At 37.1% G+C, this 18,661-nt stretch overlaps 1 protein-coding gene across 1 annotated transcript in view; it reads left to right on the forward strand.

Annotated features, from left to right (window-relative positions):
• The window catches only part of LOC141496391 (protein C-mannosyl-transferase DPY19L1), a 125,109-nt gene that overhangs the window by 79,036 nt on the left and 27,412 nt on the right, over window positions 1–18,661 (forward strand). Inside the window, exons 10-18 of the mRNA XM_074198922.1 lie at window positions 530–607; window positions 1,749–1,835; window positions 8,736–8,795; window positions 9,344–9,424; window positions 10,453–10,554; window positions 14,357–14,428; window positions 15,176–15,225; window positions 16,295–16,319; window positions 18,263–18,382. Coding sequence (XP_074055023.1) covers window positions 530–607; window positions 1,749–1,835; window positions 8,736–8,795; window positions 9,344–9,424; window positions 10,453–10,554; window positions 14,357–14,428; window positions 15,176–15,225; window positions 16,295–16,319; window positions 18,263–18,382 — 675 coding nt within the window. The remainder of the gene's footprint in view (window positions 1–529; window positions 608–1,748; window positions 1,836–8,735; window positions 8,796–9,343; window positions 9,425–10,452; window positions 10,555–14,356; window positions 14,429–15,175; window positions 15,226–16,294; window positions 16,320–18,262; window positions 18,383–18,661) is intronic.

Below are 18,661 nucleotides of genomic sequence, written 5' to 3' on the forward strand. Positions count from 1 at the left end.
AAAAATCATTCAATGAAGAACTGAGAAAAAGAGCATTTTGAACTGGAGAGTTCAGGAAGGCCCCTCAACCTGAGCCTCAGGTGGACTTGAATAGCCAAAATGCTCCTTCCTTCTCCTTCCTGTCGAACTCATTCCTTGTGAATTCATTGTGAGTGTGAGAGGCGGAAATGTATGGAGCATGGCTTGTGCCATGACGCTTTATATTAAGGTGACCTATTATTTGTATAAATATAAGTGCGTTCCAGCAATGTAAAACTAAGCTTTTCTTCTTCTTTGCTTATGAAATATTTAACAATCACTACATGAGATAGGGTTATTAAAGCATATCATTTTTCATTTCCTTTTTTCAATTTTTTAAAACTCTAAATACAAAATAGTTTTTCTAAATATTAATATGCTTAGAATTATTTCTATATTTTATAGTTTCTATTTTAAAGCAGTGGTAAATTCCTTTTCAGAAGAAAGACACTGAAAATTATGTGTACAATTTTGCTTTTAACCATTGAATTATATTTCTTTGTAATTTCAGATAGCATCATTATTTGCTGTATATGTTGTGGGTTACATTGATTTATGTAAATTAAAGAAGATCATTTACATTCACATGGTAATGTTTACTTTTCTTTTAAAAAATAAAATTATCCTAGTGCTAAAGTAACTTTTAAAACTGAGGCTTAATTGTCTTAATAAAATGATTATTTATAGCATTATTGCATAACATGGACAATTTTTATTTCAAATTGGTATTGTAGTAAGTGGCTGCTCTTTTAAATAGGTTAACCAAAGGAACTTACTACACTAGGTACATTATATAACTGACTTATTCACTACTTTATACATTCTTAATAGATGTAGTAGCATTTGAGGAGGTAAATGGAAAACTATTGCCTATGAATTTTGAAAAATGCAAAGTTCAGTGCAGTTGAGTATTACCTCCAATACAATTTTTTTCTTCCAGTTCTGTTTCTCCTTGTTTTGTTATCACAGTTTTGATTTTGCTAACTTCTTGGATTACCAGGATGCTTTTTCTGTAGGATTGAAGGGCTCTGTTAAATACATTACCATTCTTTTAACCAAGCTCTCTGTTTAGCTGCTACTTTCCCTTATTTAAGGCTAAACTCAAGCCAAGTATAAACTAAAATCTTAAATGAAGCTAAGTTGTTGAAATGATAATCCTTGAATGCAGTAGATTCTCAAAGACAAGCAGGGGAAAAAAAGAAGCATCTGTATTTGAATCCATTAGTTCTTATTTTTTTTTCCATTGTCTATACTTACTTCATGGAGTTCCCTGGAAAGTGCTAGTCCCTTACCTATTTCCTTTTTATGTAGTGGGTCTTTTTTTGTTGAATTTCATTAGACTAAATCATAATATAATTTCAAATTAGCTTAAAGTTCAATAGGGTTTACACATATGGCTCTGGAGGACAAAGTGAGACTTGTGACTTTGCACAGGTTCCCCTCCCTCAAAGCTAATTCCCTGATGTCAGAGGCTTTGAGAATGAAATACAAACAACAGCAATGCACACATCTGACATTTGGTATTAGATTTCCACTTTTATTTGTAACCAAAAAATGCATTAATATTCTAGACAAATTTATCCAACATTACACATAAATTTAGTTAATGAAAACTTCTGCTGAGATTATTGTTTGTTTTCTATATAACTGACTTATTCACTACTTTATACATTCTTAATAATAATAATAATAAATGTTCTATGCTAATTTTGTTTCCTTCTGTTTTTCAGATCTCTCTTGCATTTTGTTTTATTTTGATGTTTGGAAACTCAATGTTGCTGACTTCTTATTATGCCTCTTCTTTGGTTATTATCTGGGTAAGTATTTCTCAATGTGTACTTTGTTTTTGGTCTCACCTGACATGGAGTTCATCATTAATCCAGGGTCATTTGTTTCTTTGATCTTTACCAAAAAGGCAAGGGATTCCATGGCCGCAAGTTTACTATTCATCATTATTAGTTTGTCCAGATTTGTCCCTTCAAAAGTGTGTGAAACTCCTCCCCTCAGATTCAGATGAACAACTTGACTAGGCCTTAGTCTGTTCTGTTATTTTAGTTTTAAATAGTATTTTCTTTGTTCCCCAGTGTAATATAAAAAAAAGATGTAACATTCTTTTTTTTAAGTTTTGATTTCAAAATTCTATCCCTCTTTCCCTTCCCACCCCATTCCCTGAGATGGTGAGTAACAAATGTAGGTTAAATACATCCAATCATGTAAAACATTTTCATGTTAGTCATTTTGTTCAAGAAATCTCAAATAAAAAAAGAAACAAAGAAAGTGAAAAATAGTATTCTTAGAGGGTAAGTCCTTTTTCTGATGGAAGATGGTGTTTTTCATCATGAGTCTTTCAGAATTGTCTTGGATTATTGTATCGCCTAGAAAAGCTAAGTCATTCACAATTCTTTCTCATACAATATTGCTATTTCTGTGTACAATATTCTCCTGGTTCTACTCACTTCATTTTGTATCAGTTTATGTAAGCCATTCTAAGTTTTTAAGAAGTCATCCTGCTTGTCATTTCTTTTAGCACAAAAGTATGCTATTACAGTCACATACTACAGCTTATTCAGCCATTCCCCAATTGATGGGCATCTCCTTAATTCCAGTTCTTAGCCACCACAAAATAATTACCATAAATATATTTGTACAAATAGGTCCTTTACATTTAAAAAAAATTTCTCTGGGATGCAGGCTTAGTAGTGGCACTGCTGGGTCATAGAGGAATCATGTTTTCACAGCCCTTCTGGTCTATTTTCAAATTCATGGTTCCAGAACTCTCAGCCCAGAGATTGCCAAGGGCAACTTGGGAGGTTAGCAGGAAAAGTCTGCCATACCAGGGTGAGAGTGGAACATGGTCCAGCGCAGGGCCCAGCAGCACAGACCTGGCCCTGGTAGATCAGGAGCAGTCCCCAGAGCCACTGACTCAGTAGAGGCAACTGCTTCCAAAGCTCTTGGTCCACAGATGGTAAGGGTTCAGAAGGAGATTTCAGGGGTTTCTTTGCTATCCCTGAGGTAGGACTCTGTCACAGAGTAGTCACACTACTCTCAGGAAGTAACACAACAGAGCTTACTGCCACATGGGAGTGGGGACCCTCCTCACAGTTCCAGGGCAGAAAAGGAGGGCTTGTAGTCACCCACTGACCAGAGCACAGTCCCAGAGAGTGGTACAAACCTCTCCTTAGATCACACCACCTTGGAAGAATGAAAACTTGCAGGTCCCTAGAAATAGCTACTAGAAAACCTAAAAGCTTGCAACAGCATACCTTCTAACCTGGAAGCAGAGCCCTACCTTAACAAAGAATTAAAGTCAAGTTACAGGCTGGGGAAATGAGCAAACATGGAAGGAAAAAACATCTGACCATAGACATTTACTCTGGGGATAAGCAAGATCAAAATACATACTCAGAAGAAGAGAGCAAAGTCAAACTTCTATATCTAAAGCCTTCAAGAAAATTAGGAATTGGTCTCAGGCCGGCCATAGAAGAGCTCAGAAAGGATTTTGAAAATCTAAAGTAAGGGAGGTAGAGGAAAAATTGGGAAGAGAAATGAGAGCGATGTGGGAAAATCATGAAAACCAAATCAATAGCTTAATGAGACACCGACAATTATTGAAGAAAATGATATCTTAAAAACTACAAAGGGACAAATAGAAAAAGAAGTCCAAAAAGCCAATGAGGAGAAGACTGTCTTAAAAAACAGAATTGACCAAATGGAAAAGTAGATACAAAAGCTCACTGAAGAAAATAATTCCTTAAAATATAGAGTTGAGCAAGGGAAGGTGATGGCTTTGTGAGAAATCAAGAAACAATAAAACAAAAAAGAATGAAAAACTAGAAGAAAATATGAAATATCTCATTGGAAGAATTTGACCTAGAACATAGATCCAGGAGAATTTAAAAATTATTGGAATTACCTGAAAAAGCCATGATAAAAAAAAAGCCTAGATATCATCTTTCAAGAAATGAACCAGAGGGGGGCAGCTAGGTGGCACAGTGGATAGAGCAGCAGCCCTGGAGTCAGGAGGACCCGAATTCAAGCTGGCCTCAAACACTTAATAATTACTTAGCTGTGTGACCTTGGGCATGTTACTTAACCTTAAAAACAAACAAACAAAAAAAGAATTAATCAAGAAAAACTACCCTGATAAAACTGTGCAGAGGGTAAAAATAGAAATTGAAAGAACCCAATGGGTGACTTGCCTGGCGCAGAGCCAAGATGGAGGCAGGAGAAGAGCCAGTCCTAGGAGCTCTCTCCAAAATATTTCAAAAATCTTAAAATTATGACTCCCAACTAAATTTTTGATAGACAAAACCCCCAGAAAGATCCAGTGAGGCAATTCTTCAGCCCAAGGTAACCTGGAAAATAGTGGAAAAACTGTTCCATGGGGTTAGAGGGGCGGCCCCTATCACAGTGAAGAAACTTCAGCTTCTCGGGAACAGCCCCAGGATTCCTGGGAGCCGTGGCTCCTGGCAGCAGAAGCAATTTCCTGACCTGCACCCCAGGGAGAACCAAACACAACTTGGAAGATCAGCAGGGAGACCTCTGCCAGAACGAGTATGAAGCCTGGTCATGGCACTCAGTGGATTCAGCACGACCACAGCCGGCATCCCAGATCCAGGAAAGGGAAGCAGACCCTTGGGGCCAGCAAGCAGGAGCCTCTAGGTAAGCTATGCCCTGAGTACTCAGTCTACTGAAGGTAAGGGAGTGGAGGGAGACTTCCGAGGTCTGTTCTCTGTCCCTGGCCTCTGGGACTCTGACCACATTCAGATCCTGATCACATTCTAGGCCCCCCATAGAACAGGGACCTCCCCGCCTCAGCCCCATGGCAGAGGAGTGTGCTTGTGGTCATTTACAGACAAGGAGAGCAGTCAGAGCCTCACACATTGAGGTCCTGATGGATCGGGGGTGTCCCAATAAAACTCAAAAGTTTAGGAAGCATTCCAAAACCAGGCGCAGCCTGGGGAAATGAGTAAACAGAAAACAAAGGAACATGATCATGGACAAATACTTTGTCTATGTTCCCAAGGAGGATCAAAGTACTCAATCTGAAGATAAGGAAGTCCAAACTTCTGCATCTAAAGACTCCAAGAGATATAGAAGTTGCGCTCAGGCTATGACAGAGCTCAAAAGAGATTTTGAAAATCAATTAAGAGAGGTAGAGGCAAAATTGGGAAGAAAAATGAGAGAGATGCAGGAAAAACATGAAAACAAAGTTAGCAGCTTAGTCAAGGAGATCCAAAAAAATGCTGAATAAAACATGTTAAAAGCCACCATAAGTCAAATGGATAAAACAGTTCAAAAAGTTATTGAGAAGAATGCTTTAGAAAGCAGAATTGGCCAGGTGGAAAAGGAGATAAGAAAGCTCTCTGAGGAAAACAAATACTTCAGGTATAGAATGGAGCTAAAGGACGCTGATGACTTTACAAGAATTCAAGACACATTACTTCAACACCAAAAAAATGAAAAATTAGAAAATGTCAAACAACTCATTGCAAAACACAACTGATCTGGAAAAGAGATTCAGGAAAGATAATTGTAAAATTATTGGAATACCTGAAAGTCATGGTCAGGAAAATAGCCTTTGACATCATCTTTAAAGAATTCCTACAGAAAATTGCCCTGATATCCTAGAAGCAGAAGGCAAAATAGAAACTGAGAGAATCCACTGATCTATTGATTGGAGAAATGCAAGTTAGAACAATTCTGAAGTACTACTTTATCCTTATTGGATTGACTAAAGGACAGAAAGAAAAAATGACCACAAAGTGTGGAATCAAAAAGTGTGGAGTGATGTAGGGAAAATGAGACATTGAGGTGGCTAGGTGGCCCAGTGGATAGAGCACTGGTCCTGGAGTCAGGAGGACCTGAGTTCAAATCCATCCTCAGACTCTTAATAATTACTTGTGTGGCCTTGGGCAAGCCACTTAACACCATTTGCCTTGTAAAAACCTTTTAAAAACGAGACTTTGATGTACTGTTGGAGGAGTTGTGAAATGATTCAACAATTCTGTGGAAGAGTTTGGAAATATGTTCTCAGGGCTATAAAGCCATACCTACCCTTTGACCTAGTAATGCCCCTACCAGGTCTTTATTCCAGAAGAGATGAATAAGAGGAAGGAAAAGGTCATTATGTATAAGTATATTTATAGCAATTCTTTTCTGTCGGCAGGGAGCTGGAAATTGAGGGGATGGCCATCATATGGGGAATGGCTAAACAAATTGTGATATGTGATTATGATGGAATGTTCTGCTACAAGAAATGATGAGAAAAATACTCTCAGTAAAACCTGCAAATTTTTACATGAGCAGGCGCAATTGGAAATGTATTGTATACAAAGTAACAGTAATATTTTAGGATGATCAGTTGTGAATGACTTTATGTTTCTCAGCATTGCAGTGACCCAAAACAGATCTGAAGGTCTAATGATAAAGAATACTGTCTATCTCCAAAGACAGAACTGATGTTTGTCTGAATATAGGTTGAAGCATACTTTTTTTTTTTTGCTTTATTTTTTTGATGGAGGAAGGGAGCCTATGTTTACTTTTACAACATGATTATTATGAAAATGTTTTGCATGACCACACATATTTAACCCATAGAAAATAACTTGCTTTTTCAATGGAGGGGGTGGGGTGGGAAGAAGGAAGAGCATTTGGAACTCAAAGTTTTAAAATTTTTATATTGTTTATATATCTATAACCAGGAAAAAATGAAATTACTTTTTTGTTTTGTTTTTTTGCAAGGGAATGGGCTTAAGTGACTTGCCCAAGTTCACACAGCTAGGTAATTATTAAATGCCTGAGGCTGGATTTAAACTCAGGTTCTCCTGACTCCAGGGACGGTGCTCTATCCACTGTGCCACCCATTAATTTTTCAAAAAAGAAAATAATGAATCCTCAAATGTTTCTTCCACAGGTAAAACCCAACCAATTGAAACATTTCAAAACATTCTGTCTTCAGCTTAGTCTTAATAAAGATAACCCCATACTTTTCTTTGTTGGGCTACCCCATTAAAGGGTTAAACAACTCTCACACTAAAGACTTTTTCCCATGTAATTCTCTGTGCTTTTGCAAAAAATGACTTCCCAAAGAGAAGTCCTACTATTACACTTTTAATTTTTAAAATTATTATTACATATAAATAGTGAACTATGTTTTTATTTTATGTGCTAGCTGATTTCCTGTATGTATGAAGGAATGATTGAATGTTCAGCATAACTTTGGAAACCTTCTCACCACAGTAGAAAAGGGAAGAAAGTGGTGCTTACCTTGCGGATAAAAGTCCCTTATCCTTTGGTGTCTGAATTTTTGCTTCTTGACTTTGTTACCCTCTCTGTCCTTCCTGTCCTGAGCCATCCTTCTGTTTCAGGATACAAGGAATGGGAAAATATGGGGTGAACTCCTTGGGAGGGGGAAGCAGGCCTACTGTCCACGTGGGCAAGTTCACATGAATCAGATTGGTTCCATGTGGCTTATAAGTGAAAATATGTGTATGTGCATATTTATGTATATTTTACACATTTTGTATGTGTTATATGCAAATAGTTTTAAAATAGCAGCTTCAGAATAGTGCATGTTGTTGTTTACATATGTTTATCTATAAACACATGGATTTATATTTATGTGGTGCTTAGAGTTTGAAACCAGAATTTTATTGAAATAAGGGGTTCTCATGAAGTGTTCCTTAAGTTGTCAGATTTTCGGTGTTTGATCTCATGTTATTTTTGCAAAGTTTGAAGTAAATTGGCATGAGTGGTGTGAGGATCCAAAACCTTTAGCAAGGTCCATTGCTAAACTTTTTTTTTGCCCTCCTTGAAGACAAAATATTTAAGTCCTGGACCTTGATTACAGTTGCCTCAATTCTGAAAATACTGAAATGATCCCTATGGTTTTTAATCTTGTCCATAGCTTGCTTTGTATAACTTTGCTTGCTGTATTGCTACCCCATTAGATTATCAGCTTCTTGTGGTCAGGAACTAGCTTGGTGTTTCTTCTTCTTCTTCTTCTCCTTCTCCTTCTCCTCCTCCTCCTCCTCCTCCTCCTCCTTCTCCTCCTCCTCCTTCTCCTCCTCCTTCTCCTCCTCCTCTCCTCCTCCTCCTCCTCCTCCTCCTCCTCCTCTTCCTTCTCCTTCTCCTTCTCCTCCTCCTTCTCTTCCTTCTCCTCCTCTTCCTCCTTCTCCTCCTCCTCCTCCTCCTTCTCCTCCTTCTCCTCCTCCTCCTTCTTCTTTCCCCAGCACTTAGCATGGTACTTGGTACATCACAGTCATTTAACAATATTGATTGCTTGATTTTTAAAAGATTAAAATCCTTGGAAGTCAGCACTTCTCATTTGCTAAGAGACAGTCCAAACTAGTCAGTAAGAACTTTGAAGTGATTGGAGTTGATATGTAAATATAATCCCCATTCATAAATGTACCAGAAAGTTCTAATTTGAGTTTCAGATTTAGACATTAGCTGGAATGTGGAATATTATGACTTAAAAATTATTTTGGAGTAAGCATATGCTTAGTCATTGTGTATTAAAGAAATCTCTAGCATAACCCCTTTGGAGAGGGGCAAGAAGCAAGGCAACTCATTATTCCTGGGCTTTTTGGAACTTAATTATCTTTTACATGCTTAAGAGCTCTGAACTTTACATATTTTTTTTTCTTTTCAAATATTTATCAATTCTAACTTTTCCTTGGCTGTTTCTTGTGTGTTTTCTCTGCCTTTGGTAGGGCATCCTGGCAATGAGACCACATTTCCTGAAAGCAAATGTGTCTGAACTCAGCTTATGGGTAAGGAGCCATCTGGTCTAATGAGGGGTTTTGCTCTGTTTTGTTATTCTTATTGTTTACAATTGTTTTCCTTCCAAGCAAACTTCAGGATAATAAATTTGAGTAGAATTCAAGGCAGAGGCACAGCAGCATCCTCTGTGTGACTATGTCTGTAATGTATGCATGAAGCAAACATGACTAGGGAGAAGATGTTGATTTTGTTTATTTCATTCTTATGTCCCTTGTGACAAGGCCAGATGGGCAGAAGTTTGATAATGAAATAGTTTTGTGGGCATGTTTTAAGCAAGGATGATTCGACTCTGCTTGCTATATATCCCTTCTATAAAATGCACTAGTTTGAAACACCAATTGTTAATAGCATTATTTTATTTTAATCTCTTTCATACTAATTTTGACATTCCTTTCCCTATATTCATTAAGATATATTTACTGAGTCATTAAAGTAATCACCTTCTGTAAGTAATTAAAGTATGCATTTTATCCTTTATGGCTTGCATAGTTATTTTATGTAATTTTAAGAAATCTAATTTTTTTTATATTTTTTTTAGGTTATTCAAGGATGTTCCTGGTTGTTTGGAACAGTCTTATTGAAGTACCTGACCTCTAAAATCTTAGGCATTGCTGATGATGTGAGTATGTTTTAGCTTATACATGAGAAGACTTGATAAGTGATTATTTCATTGAATCATGCTCAGTTTGAAGCTATTACTTGGAGATTAAAAAATGACTACTAAATTAAACTAGTTTATAGAACCTAATATGTGAGTTTACCTAAGTAAAGATTTTTATGCCCTAAACATGCATTGTGAATGATTATATTTGTCTCTAGAAGTTTTCTAAAAGTCTTTTCTTTTATAATTACATTTTAGTTAATCTTCCATAGTGTAAGTGTGCTGAAACTTTTATACATGAGGACATACATCTTAAGGAAGCCACAAAAATATATTTTAGAGGCATTTTCATGATATCAGTGAATTTAGAACTAAAGGGGACTTTAGTAATCTAGTCCAGAGCTCATTGTTTTACAAATGAGGAAACTAGGGCTCAGATTAAATACCATGACTGAAGCAATGTTTGAATCCACACCTTCCTGATTATCGATTGAGGCTTCTTGCATTGTACTTTGCTGTATTGTTTCTTGGCTCCAGTTTGTCCTGTCTTGTGACAAAAGAGAAGTCCTCCAAGGCTCCCTTGGTGCAGCATCCCAGTGCTTTGAGGGGCTACTCGTCTTTCTTTTACTGTTCTGGATAACTGGTTCATGTTCTTATTGATATGTTCCTAGTATTTTGAGATTTTAGGGATTTCCAGTCTTCTACCAGTAAAAATAGACTTTAAGTAGAATTTGTACTGTAGCTTACAGTGTTGATGCCAGCTAAGAAACCGTAATGACCTCCTTGCAAAGCCAAACCTTGATAGTCATTTCAACCAAAGAATTGAGGAGATGAGACATTGAAATTTAGGCCACAATGAAGTACGGCAAAAGGGAGAGAAGAGAAGAGAAGAGGAGGAGAGAAGCAGGGAGACTAGGGTTAAGGATTTGAACTGTTGCCTGGGTCCCACTGCCTTGCCCCATCTTAAGGCAGCCTAATGGTGATCTCCCAAATGTTGGCACTGAAGAATCACTAGCCAAATTGCTTTATGTTTTCTTTTCTCTTAGGCTCACATAAGCAACCTGTTAACCTCCAAATTCTTCAGTTACAAGGATTTTGACACTTTAATGTACACCTGTGCTGCAGAGTTTGACTTCATGGAAAAAGAGGTTAGAATGTGCTTCCTTGTGTCCTTTCTTGATTCTTTTATTTTTAGGTTAAGTGGCTTGGCCAAGGCCACACAGCTAGATAATCATTATGTGTCCAATGCTGGATTTGAACTCAGGTACTCTTGACTCCAGGGCTGGTGCTCTATCCACTGCGCCACCTAGCTGCCCCTTGTTGATTCTTTGTTTAGCCATTCATTTTGCTCCAAGAAGGCAATAAGGCTTCAAGATAAGTTCATTCAGCAAAGTGCTTGAGGGTTGACTCCTACTTTATTTTGATAAATAAAAGAAAATAAGATTAGTAGTTTGTGGATGAAGAAATAAATGCAGGGCCATCAAGTAGACTTCTCTGAAGAACCAACCATATCCCTTAATTCAATTCTTTGGTTACTCTCCTGAGAGCTTTCAGTTCTTTAAAGTGTTATTCATTTTATGAACTTATCATTTCTGTATGTTGATTCAATCTGGTAGGCTGGAAGTTCCAAATTTGCTGTCAATCTCTGGGTCACTTTGGGCCTAAGTCAGTCTACAATTCTCTATCTGTAAAATGATGGAGAAAAGGTTGGATCAAGATTATTTGAAAATCTAAATCTTGCTTTTTTTGTGCCTCTGTTTCATTTATTTGAAAGTTAGTATTAGCTCCACTAAGCTATAGAGATAACAAAATAATGTAAGAAAAACTTCAAAACACAGCTGTAAATACATGATACATTCATTGGACAACAGAATTTGAAATCTGATGTGTAAATTTGTTTTTTGTAATTTAATATGAGATGCTAAAAAAAAGCCAGATTTTAATGATCCCAGGCAAACCCTTTACCCACTCTGTGCTTCATTTTTCTCATCTTTAAATGAAAGTGTTGGACACAATAATCCTCTGGAGTGTATTTCCATTGTACTAATAAATATGAGATCATTTATTAAGCCTTGAGCTAAAGAATAAAGGTTCTTTGGAACCTAGAAATGGTTATTGAAATTTTCTGTTGTCTTCATAATGAAAGAACAAGGTGAGAGAAATCCTGTCAGATAGTTATTGTAACGTCCTCAAGTAATAAAAGAAACTCAATTACAGTACTTAGCCATAAGTGTGGATACAAACAGCTCCTAAAGGACTCTTATTCCTTAAATAATCAAAATAACCATCAGTTTTCTCCTTTCCAGGCCTTCTGTCTTCTTTCCTCTTGTGGTGAAAGCCTGCTTAGGTGGTATCTGTTGTCTTTAAGATACAGACTCTGTAGGGCTTTGCTTATGTCAGAAAGATTTAAATTAAATCATTCCTCTGATATATAGTAGCTGTGTCACCATAGTCAAGTCAGTTAACCTCTTTCAGCTTCTGTTTCCTCATCTGTAAAATGGGGATAAGACAATAACTATCATTACACAAATCACATGTGAGATCATGTAGATGAAGCTCTTTGGAAACCTTAAAATGTTCTATCCCTGTTATTATTAACTTTCTGTAAAACATTTAGACTCCATCTTTGTTTATGAATAATGTCTTATTTTGTTTTAAATGATTGTAAAATTAAAAATGCTCTGGGTTTTACATAGAAGACAGGATATGCTTTGAGACCAGTTTCTTGCTCTTTTTATAAATACTCTTTTAGAGGACATTTCAATTTTATAAAAGTGATTCTAAATTCAGATATCAGAATGATTCATTATTTTGTTGAAAATAGATTTTAGGATGATGTTGGAGAAACAAATGAAGGACATTTTGGAGATTGCAAAGCCCATACTTCCTCAAGAATTTCATAGCACATTGCTATTTAAGCTAAAAATTCAGCAAAACAGAGTTGCAATAAATGAATATTTATTTTTATTTTATTACATATTTCAGTTCATTTGTAATTTCTTCAGTGTGCACAGTCACACTCCTCCATGTTAGAATAGAGAAGGATCAGTATTTCCCATGGGGTCCTTTGTGTTCCCCACTAATGCTGACTATACATAACATTATATATGTTGTTAGTCCTGTTTCTTATAACACTACCAGAGTGTTTCCCACAAATAAAAGTCTAGAGTTAGATATTAAAGATAGATCAAGCTTTAACATTTTATTTTTTTAATTTATTTTTATTAAAGATATTATTTGAGTTTTACAATTTCCCCCCCCAATCTTACTCCCCCCCCCCCAGAATGCACTCTGTCAGTCTTTACTTTGTTTCCATGTTGTACCTTGATCCAAATTGGGTGTAATGAGAGAGAAATCATATCCTTAGAGAAGAGACAAGAAGTCTAAGAGGTGACAAGATCAGACAATAAGATATGTTTTTGCCTAAATTAAAGGGAATAGTCCTTGAACTTTGTTCAAACTCCACATCTCCTTATCTGGATACAGATGGCACTCTCCTTTGCAGACAGCCCAAAATCGTTCCCAATTGTTGCACTGATGGAATGAGCGAGTCCTTCAAGGTTGAACATCACTCCCATGTTGCTGTTAGGGTGTACAGTGTTTTTCTGGTTCTGTTCATCTCAGTCAGCATCAGTTCATGCAAATGCCTCCAGGCTTCCCTGAATTCCTGTTCCTGCTGGTTTCTAATAGAACAGTAGTGTTCCATGACATACATATACCACAGTTTGCTAAGCCGTTCCCCAATTGAAGGACATTTACTTGATTTCCAATTCTTTGTCACCACAAACAAGGCTGCTATAAATATTTTTGTACAAGTGATGTTTTTACCTTTTTTCATCATCTCTTCAGGATATAGACCCAGTAGTGGTATTGCTGGGTCAAAGGGTACGCACATTTTTGTTGCCCTTTGGGCGTAGTTCCAAATAGTTCTCCAGAAGGGTTGGATGAGTTCACAGCTCCACCAACAGTGTAATAGTGTCCCAGATTCCCCACAACTCTTCCAACAATGATCATTATCCTTTCTGGTTATATTAGCGAATCTGAGAGGTGTGAGGTGGTACCTCAGAGAAGCTTTAATTTGCATTTCTCTAATAATTAATGATTTGGAGCATTTTTTCATATGGCTATGGATTGCTTTGATCTCTTCATCTGTAAATTGCCTTTGCATATTCTTTGACCATTTGTCTATTGGGGAATGGCTTTTTATTTTAAAAATATGACTCAGTTCTCTGTATATTTTAGAAACGAGTCCTTTGTCAGAATCATTAGTTGTAAAGATTGTTTCCCAGTTTACTACATTTCTTTTCATCTTGGTTACAGTGGTTTTATCTGTGCAAAAGCTTTTTAATTTAATGTAATCAAAATCATCTAATTGTTTTTTGGTGATCTTCTCCAACTCTTCCTTAGTCATAAACAAGCTTTAACATTTTAGGTGTAAACTTTTAAGACATGTGATACAAAAACATTCAATTCCATATCTGGTTAAGTCAGAAAAAAGAATGACATTAAAAAAAGATGATTCTTTTTCAGGTCACAAGTATTCACTATTTCAAGCCTTGATTTAGTTTTTTGTTTTTGTTTTCTTTTAGTTTTTTTCAAGGCAGTGGGGTCAAGTGACTTGCCTAAGGCCACACAGCTGGGTAATTATTGTCTGAGGCCGGATTTGAACTCAGGTATTCCTGACTCCAGGGCCAATGTTCTATCCACTGTGCCACCTAGCCACCCCCTCAAGCCTTGATTTAGTATCACGTTTTTAATCACACATGAAACAAGACTTTTCTAAAGGAATGCACATATAATTTTTCAATGGAAATTAATGGGAAAATAGGTCTCAGAGAATTGTTAAGTTTCCATACCAGTACTTCTTTTTAGCTTCATTTCATATTTTGATCATTGTTCTTGAAACAAAATATAATCATCAGCCAACTTAAAATACTCTTTGAATTTCAGACTCCTTTGAGGTACACAAGGACATTGCTACTTCCCGTTGTTCTCGTGGTGTTTGCAGCCATTGTTAAAAGGGTAGGTTTGTTCTTTGTGAATCACTGCAGGCAGATAGGTCGTTGATCTCTAGATTGGTACACATTGTTTTTGCCTGTTTTCTCCAAGTCTTGTTACCCAGCTTTTCACACGCTCACCCCGCCAAAGCCTTATTAAAGCCCATCAGGAGATAGTTGAGTCTAGTTTGTTTTTCTTTCTCTCTGCCCCAGCTCAATCGGGTTACAGAAAAAAATAACTTGAATGCGGCTGGTGCAGCCAGCGATGAAAGAAAGGGAAAGATGGAGAAGGTTCAAATGACATAGACTTCAGCAGCGGATGCTTAATGGGAATGTAGCGTAGGAGGGGGGAGAATGAACAGTAATGCTGACGTTTCCTGTTTGGGTGACTTTAGGAGACTAGTGCTGCCATTACTACTGTAAACTTGAAAAGAAAGAGGGGGAAATGATTGGTTGAGGGAAATAGGGAGATTGCTTCTGATCGTGGAATTTTAAATAAATTCATCATTTATTATTTGAAGGAGATCTTTCCTAGTTCTTGTATTGATAATTTGTGCTTAAATCCTACAAATATCAATCCTTGAGCTAGTTATCTAGAATTTTTAAATTTAATAGAAAAAAAGCACTTCTTACATAAAGAGTTTCTCTTTAGTGTTTTGATTTGTCCCTTTTCTTTATACTTTCAGTTTTCTAATTTAGAAAATATAAATGTTGGAAAATAGGTTGTTTTCTGAAATTATTAATCTGAAGTTTTGAAAAATTGTGTTCACAGACTATTAATGATATTCTGTGTGTGTTGTGTAAGCAGCGTACACATGTAAGGTAATTATGTTATTCATTTTAAAATATTAATTTCTGTGTTAATCTCTGCTATGTAGTATTTTATTATTTAGTCTTTGTGCCATCCACTTCCATTTAAATTTATCCTTTCCTTTATTTGCTCATATCTATTCCCCTTTACCTGTTATAACACTGTTTTCCTTCCCATCCTTTTTCCTATAATATAGATTTCATCCAAGTTAGGGGACTCCTGTTTGGGGAACCTCCCTCCCCCAGTGACATCACCTGCTTTGCTACTTAGTCTTTGAGGGTCCCCACTCCCTGGGGAACAAAGATGGCAGAGAAGGGACTTGAGCCCAGGTTTTCTTGACTGAGGCTGGCTCTCCACCCACTGTACAATGCTGTCTCTCAGCCCAGCCTGAACCCTCCCCCTAGAAACCTCTCCTACAGGGAGACATATAATACAGAAGCCAAAGCTTCTCATGAGGACTACTGGAACCTCTCTTCTGTCCCTCGTCTTGTGATCAGACCTCAAAATCCTGTATTTCTGAACTCTTTCTACTTGGTGTTTGGAAGAAGGAGGGCCTGGAGTGTGCGTAATGATGCGTGACAATGGTGGGACACCCCTGGAGCCCTCCCCAGAAAGGAGACCTTGCTTCTGAAATTCCCTCTGTCTGGAAAGGAAGGAGCATTCTGATCCCCTCTGCTTCCCTCCTGGGTCTTTTGTGAAGCTGTATGTATGAAATGAAAATGGGACATACTGAAATTGTAGCACCCAGTTCAGTGCTGTGGTCTATGGCTGCTCCAATACTTCCCAAGGCCAGATAGATCGATGTATTTTAGACCTGGCTTCAGTTCCTCTCCAGTATCTGGGGTCTTCTACATGTGCTTGGTCAACTCTTCCTTGGACCAGGGACTGTACTGGACTTAAGGGCACAGCATTTGTATTTTGTATACTTTTCTTTTGAATTGTTACCGTGGATGATTTGGGTTTGTAGTTTGACACAAGTAGATTTTTATTTCCAAAATTTTCTTCAAAATAAAACCAGTAATAAATGAAGCTTTTCATTTCACCATTCCAATAACTTATTTTATTCTTTTTAAATTTCAGGAAGCACCAGTTTGATTATGGAGAGGTAAATGTTTTATATAATGGATTTTTTAAAAATTCACTTATATGATAACTAAATTAAGGATTTTTTATGGCCATTATTAGTCTGTTGCTTAGAATTTCTGGATGAACTGGCTGTTGTCATGAGGCCTGCAGGACCTCATTGCCAGTATGCATAGAAGTATATTAGAGTGTGATTCATATGACTGCTAATTTACTAACTCTCAATTGATGTTCTCCGAGCAACTTCAAATTAATGTAATTCTGCCAGGACTCTGCCAACAGCAGCTTGTGGGAGGCTCTATGGTTTCCTTCGTCTTCACACTCTTTCAGTGGCTGTGGGTGGCCACCCAAGGGTCCTCTTCTCACCTTTTGATGAGTCAGCCTGGAGTCAGAAGGATCTACAGGGATCCTGTAACTGGTGATAACAAAATCCAATTTGGAGCAGCACTAATCATTAGTGAGCTGCTTTCTTAGTTCTATATAAATGGCAACCACCTCTTCTGTAACCCATTAGGTTTTTTAAAGTCATCTTTTCTGCCTTCTCTCATGTATACTCCCTTGTCTCCTCTCACCTTTTGTCTGGCCTCCGGGTTGGTCTCTGTCCCTCAGGTTTCTCCTCTAAAGCACCAGTCTCCTCCATCCCCCATTAAACTCTAGTGGCTCCCTCTTACCTCAAGGATCCACTGTAAAATGCTCCATCAGCTTTTAAAGACTCTGATGATCTTCTCCCTGCCTGCCTTTCCAGTACCTTCCACATCTTGTATTCCATGATCCAGCCCATTGGACTTTCTCTTTCCTGCACAAGACTCACCATCTTCTGATCCTGAGTTTTTTCACTGGTTGCTGACCATTTCTAGAATGCTCTGTCTCTCCCCCTCTACTTCCTAGGTTCCCTTTCTTCCTTCAAGACTTAAATTCCAACTTCTTCAACAAGCCTTCCCTAACTTCAGCCACTCACACCTGCACTGCCAGTGCCTTTCCTCTGAGATTCACCTTCCAACTATCCTGAAAATATCTTGTATGTCCTTAGTTGTGTGTGTAGTTTTGCCTTTCCTCGTATCTTTGGTTTTTATCCACCACCTAGCACACCACCTATTTGTTGTGCTGACACTGGCAAATCCTATCCAGGGTAAGCATCCTTACTTCCTTCAAAACATCCTTAAAGGGCCTAGCTTTAGGTCATTGCTATCAGCCTTTCCCAGTTCTGGATGTGATTCCAGGAACAAAGAGACCAGATTTCTCTGATGAGCTTTTTAACCATCTCTGAGCATCATCAGTCATCCACAAATTAGCATGGCATGGATGTCTTAATCTCAGAGTTGACAAAAACTTACTATTGTACAGCTTGACATCTGATTAAATATAGTGTTTGATGTAATCTCTGTTTTTAATAAATTGAAACAGCTCTTCCCAACACAGCATTGTTTAATTTGCAACCCATATTTCTTCAAAATGCCTTTCTGAATTGGTAATTGGGGTGGAGTTCTAGTCATTGACTTCTTCCCCATCTTTCTATTACTATTTATAGCATCAAAATTAAACCTATGGATTTGCAGTCAGAGGACCTGATTTGGAATCACAGCTCCACCTGTTGTGGTATATGGTTAGTCACTTCACCTCTCCAGGACCCAGGTTCATCACCTGTAAAATCAATGGATTAGATGACCTCCAATGTTCTTTCTGACTCTGATTTCTATGATCCTGTAGTCTGGACTTTGTTAGCAGGGAGTGCAACCTAAGATACAATGGTGTGAAGAGAGAAATGTGTGTTGGATGAATGAATAGCATTAATTATTTGATACAACTTAATAACTTCTTTTTGTTTTTACCAAATAAGTAAGCAGTTGAGTAAAAGCAGGATATTCCTTTTTATTATAGTTTGGGAAGTTTAATTCTTTAAAATTCTTCCCTGTTAAGTAAAAAATTATTTCTTGTTTTACACCTGAGTTTTGTTTTATTTTTCAGTTGGTTTATCATGCATTGCAACTATTAGCTTACACAGTCCTTGGTATTTTAATTATGAGACTGAAACTATTTCTGACACCGCACATGTGTATCATGGCTTCTTTGATCTGCTCGAAACAGGTAAGATTTTTTTTTTAATTTTTAGAATTAAAATAGCAATGAGAAGTTACCTTTAACTTTCATTACTGAGTTTTCTCCAGTTTAAAAGCTATCGAATCATTAAACAACATTTAAGATTTTAAAGAACAATTTTTGAAACATGTAAGTGTAAATATTAAATATTCCCATATTTTCATCTAATCCTTTTCTTGTGAAATTCCACCTGACATTGATTACTCCTATTGATTACCTCATCAATTAGATGTAGAGTTTGGATGTGGACTCTACTTTTCTTTGTTC

This window comes from Macrotis lagotis, chromosome 8, assembly GCF_037893015.1.
Source record: "Macrotis lagotis isolate mMagLag1 chromosome 8, bilby.v1.9.chrom.fasta, whole genome shotgun sequence".
In the NCBI taxonomy this organism is placed as follows: Eukaryota; Metazoa; Chordata; class Mammalia; order Peramelemorphia; family Peramelidae; genus Macrotis; species Macrotis lagotis.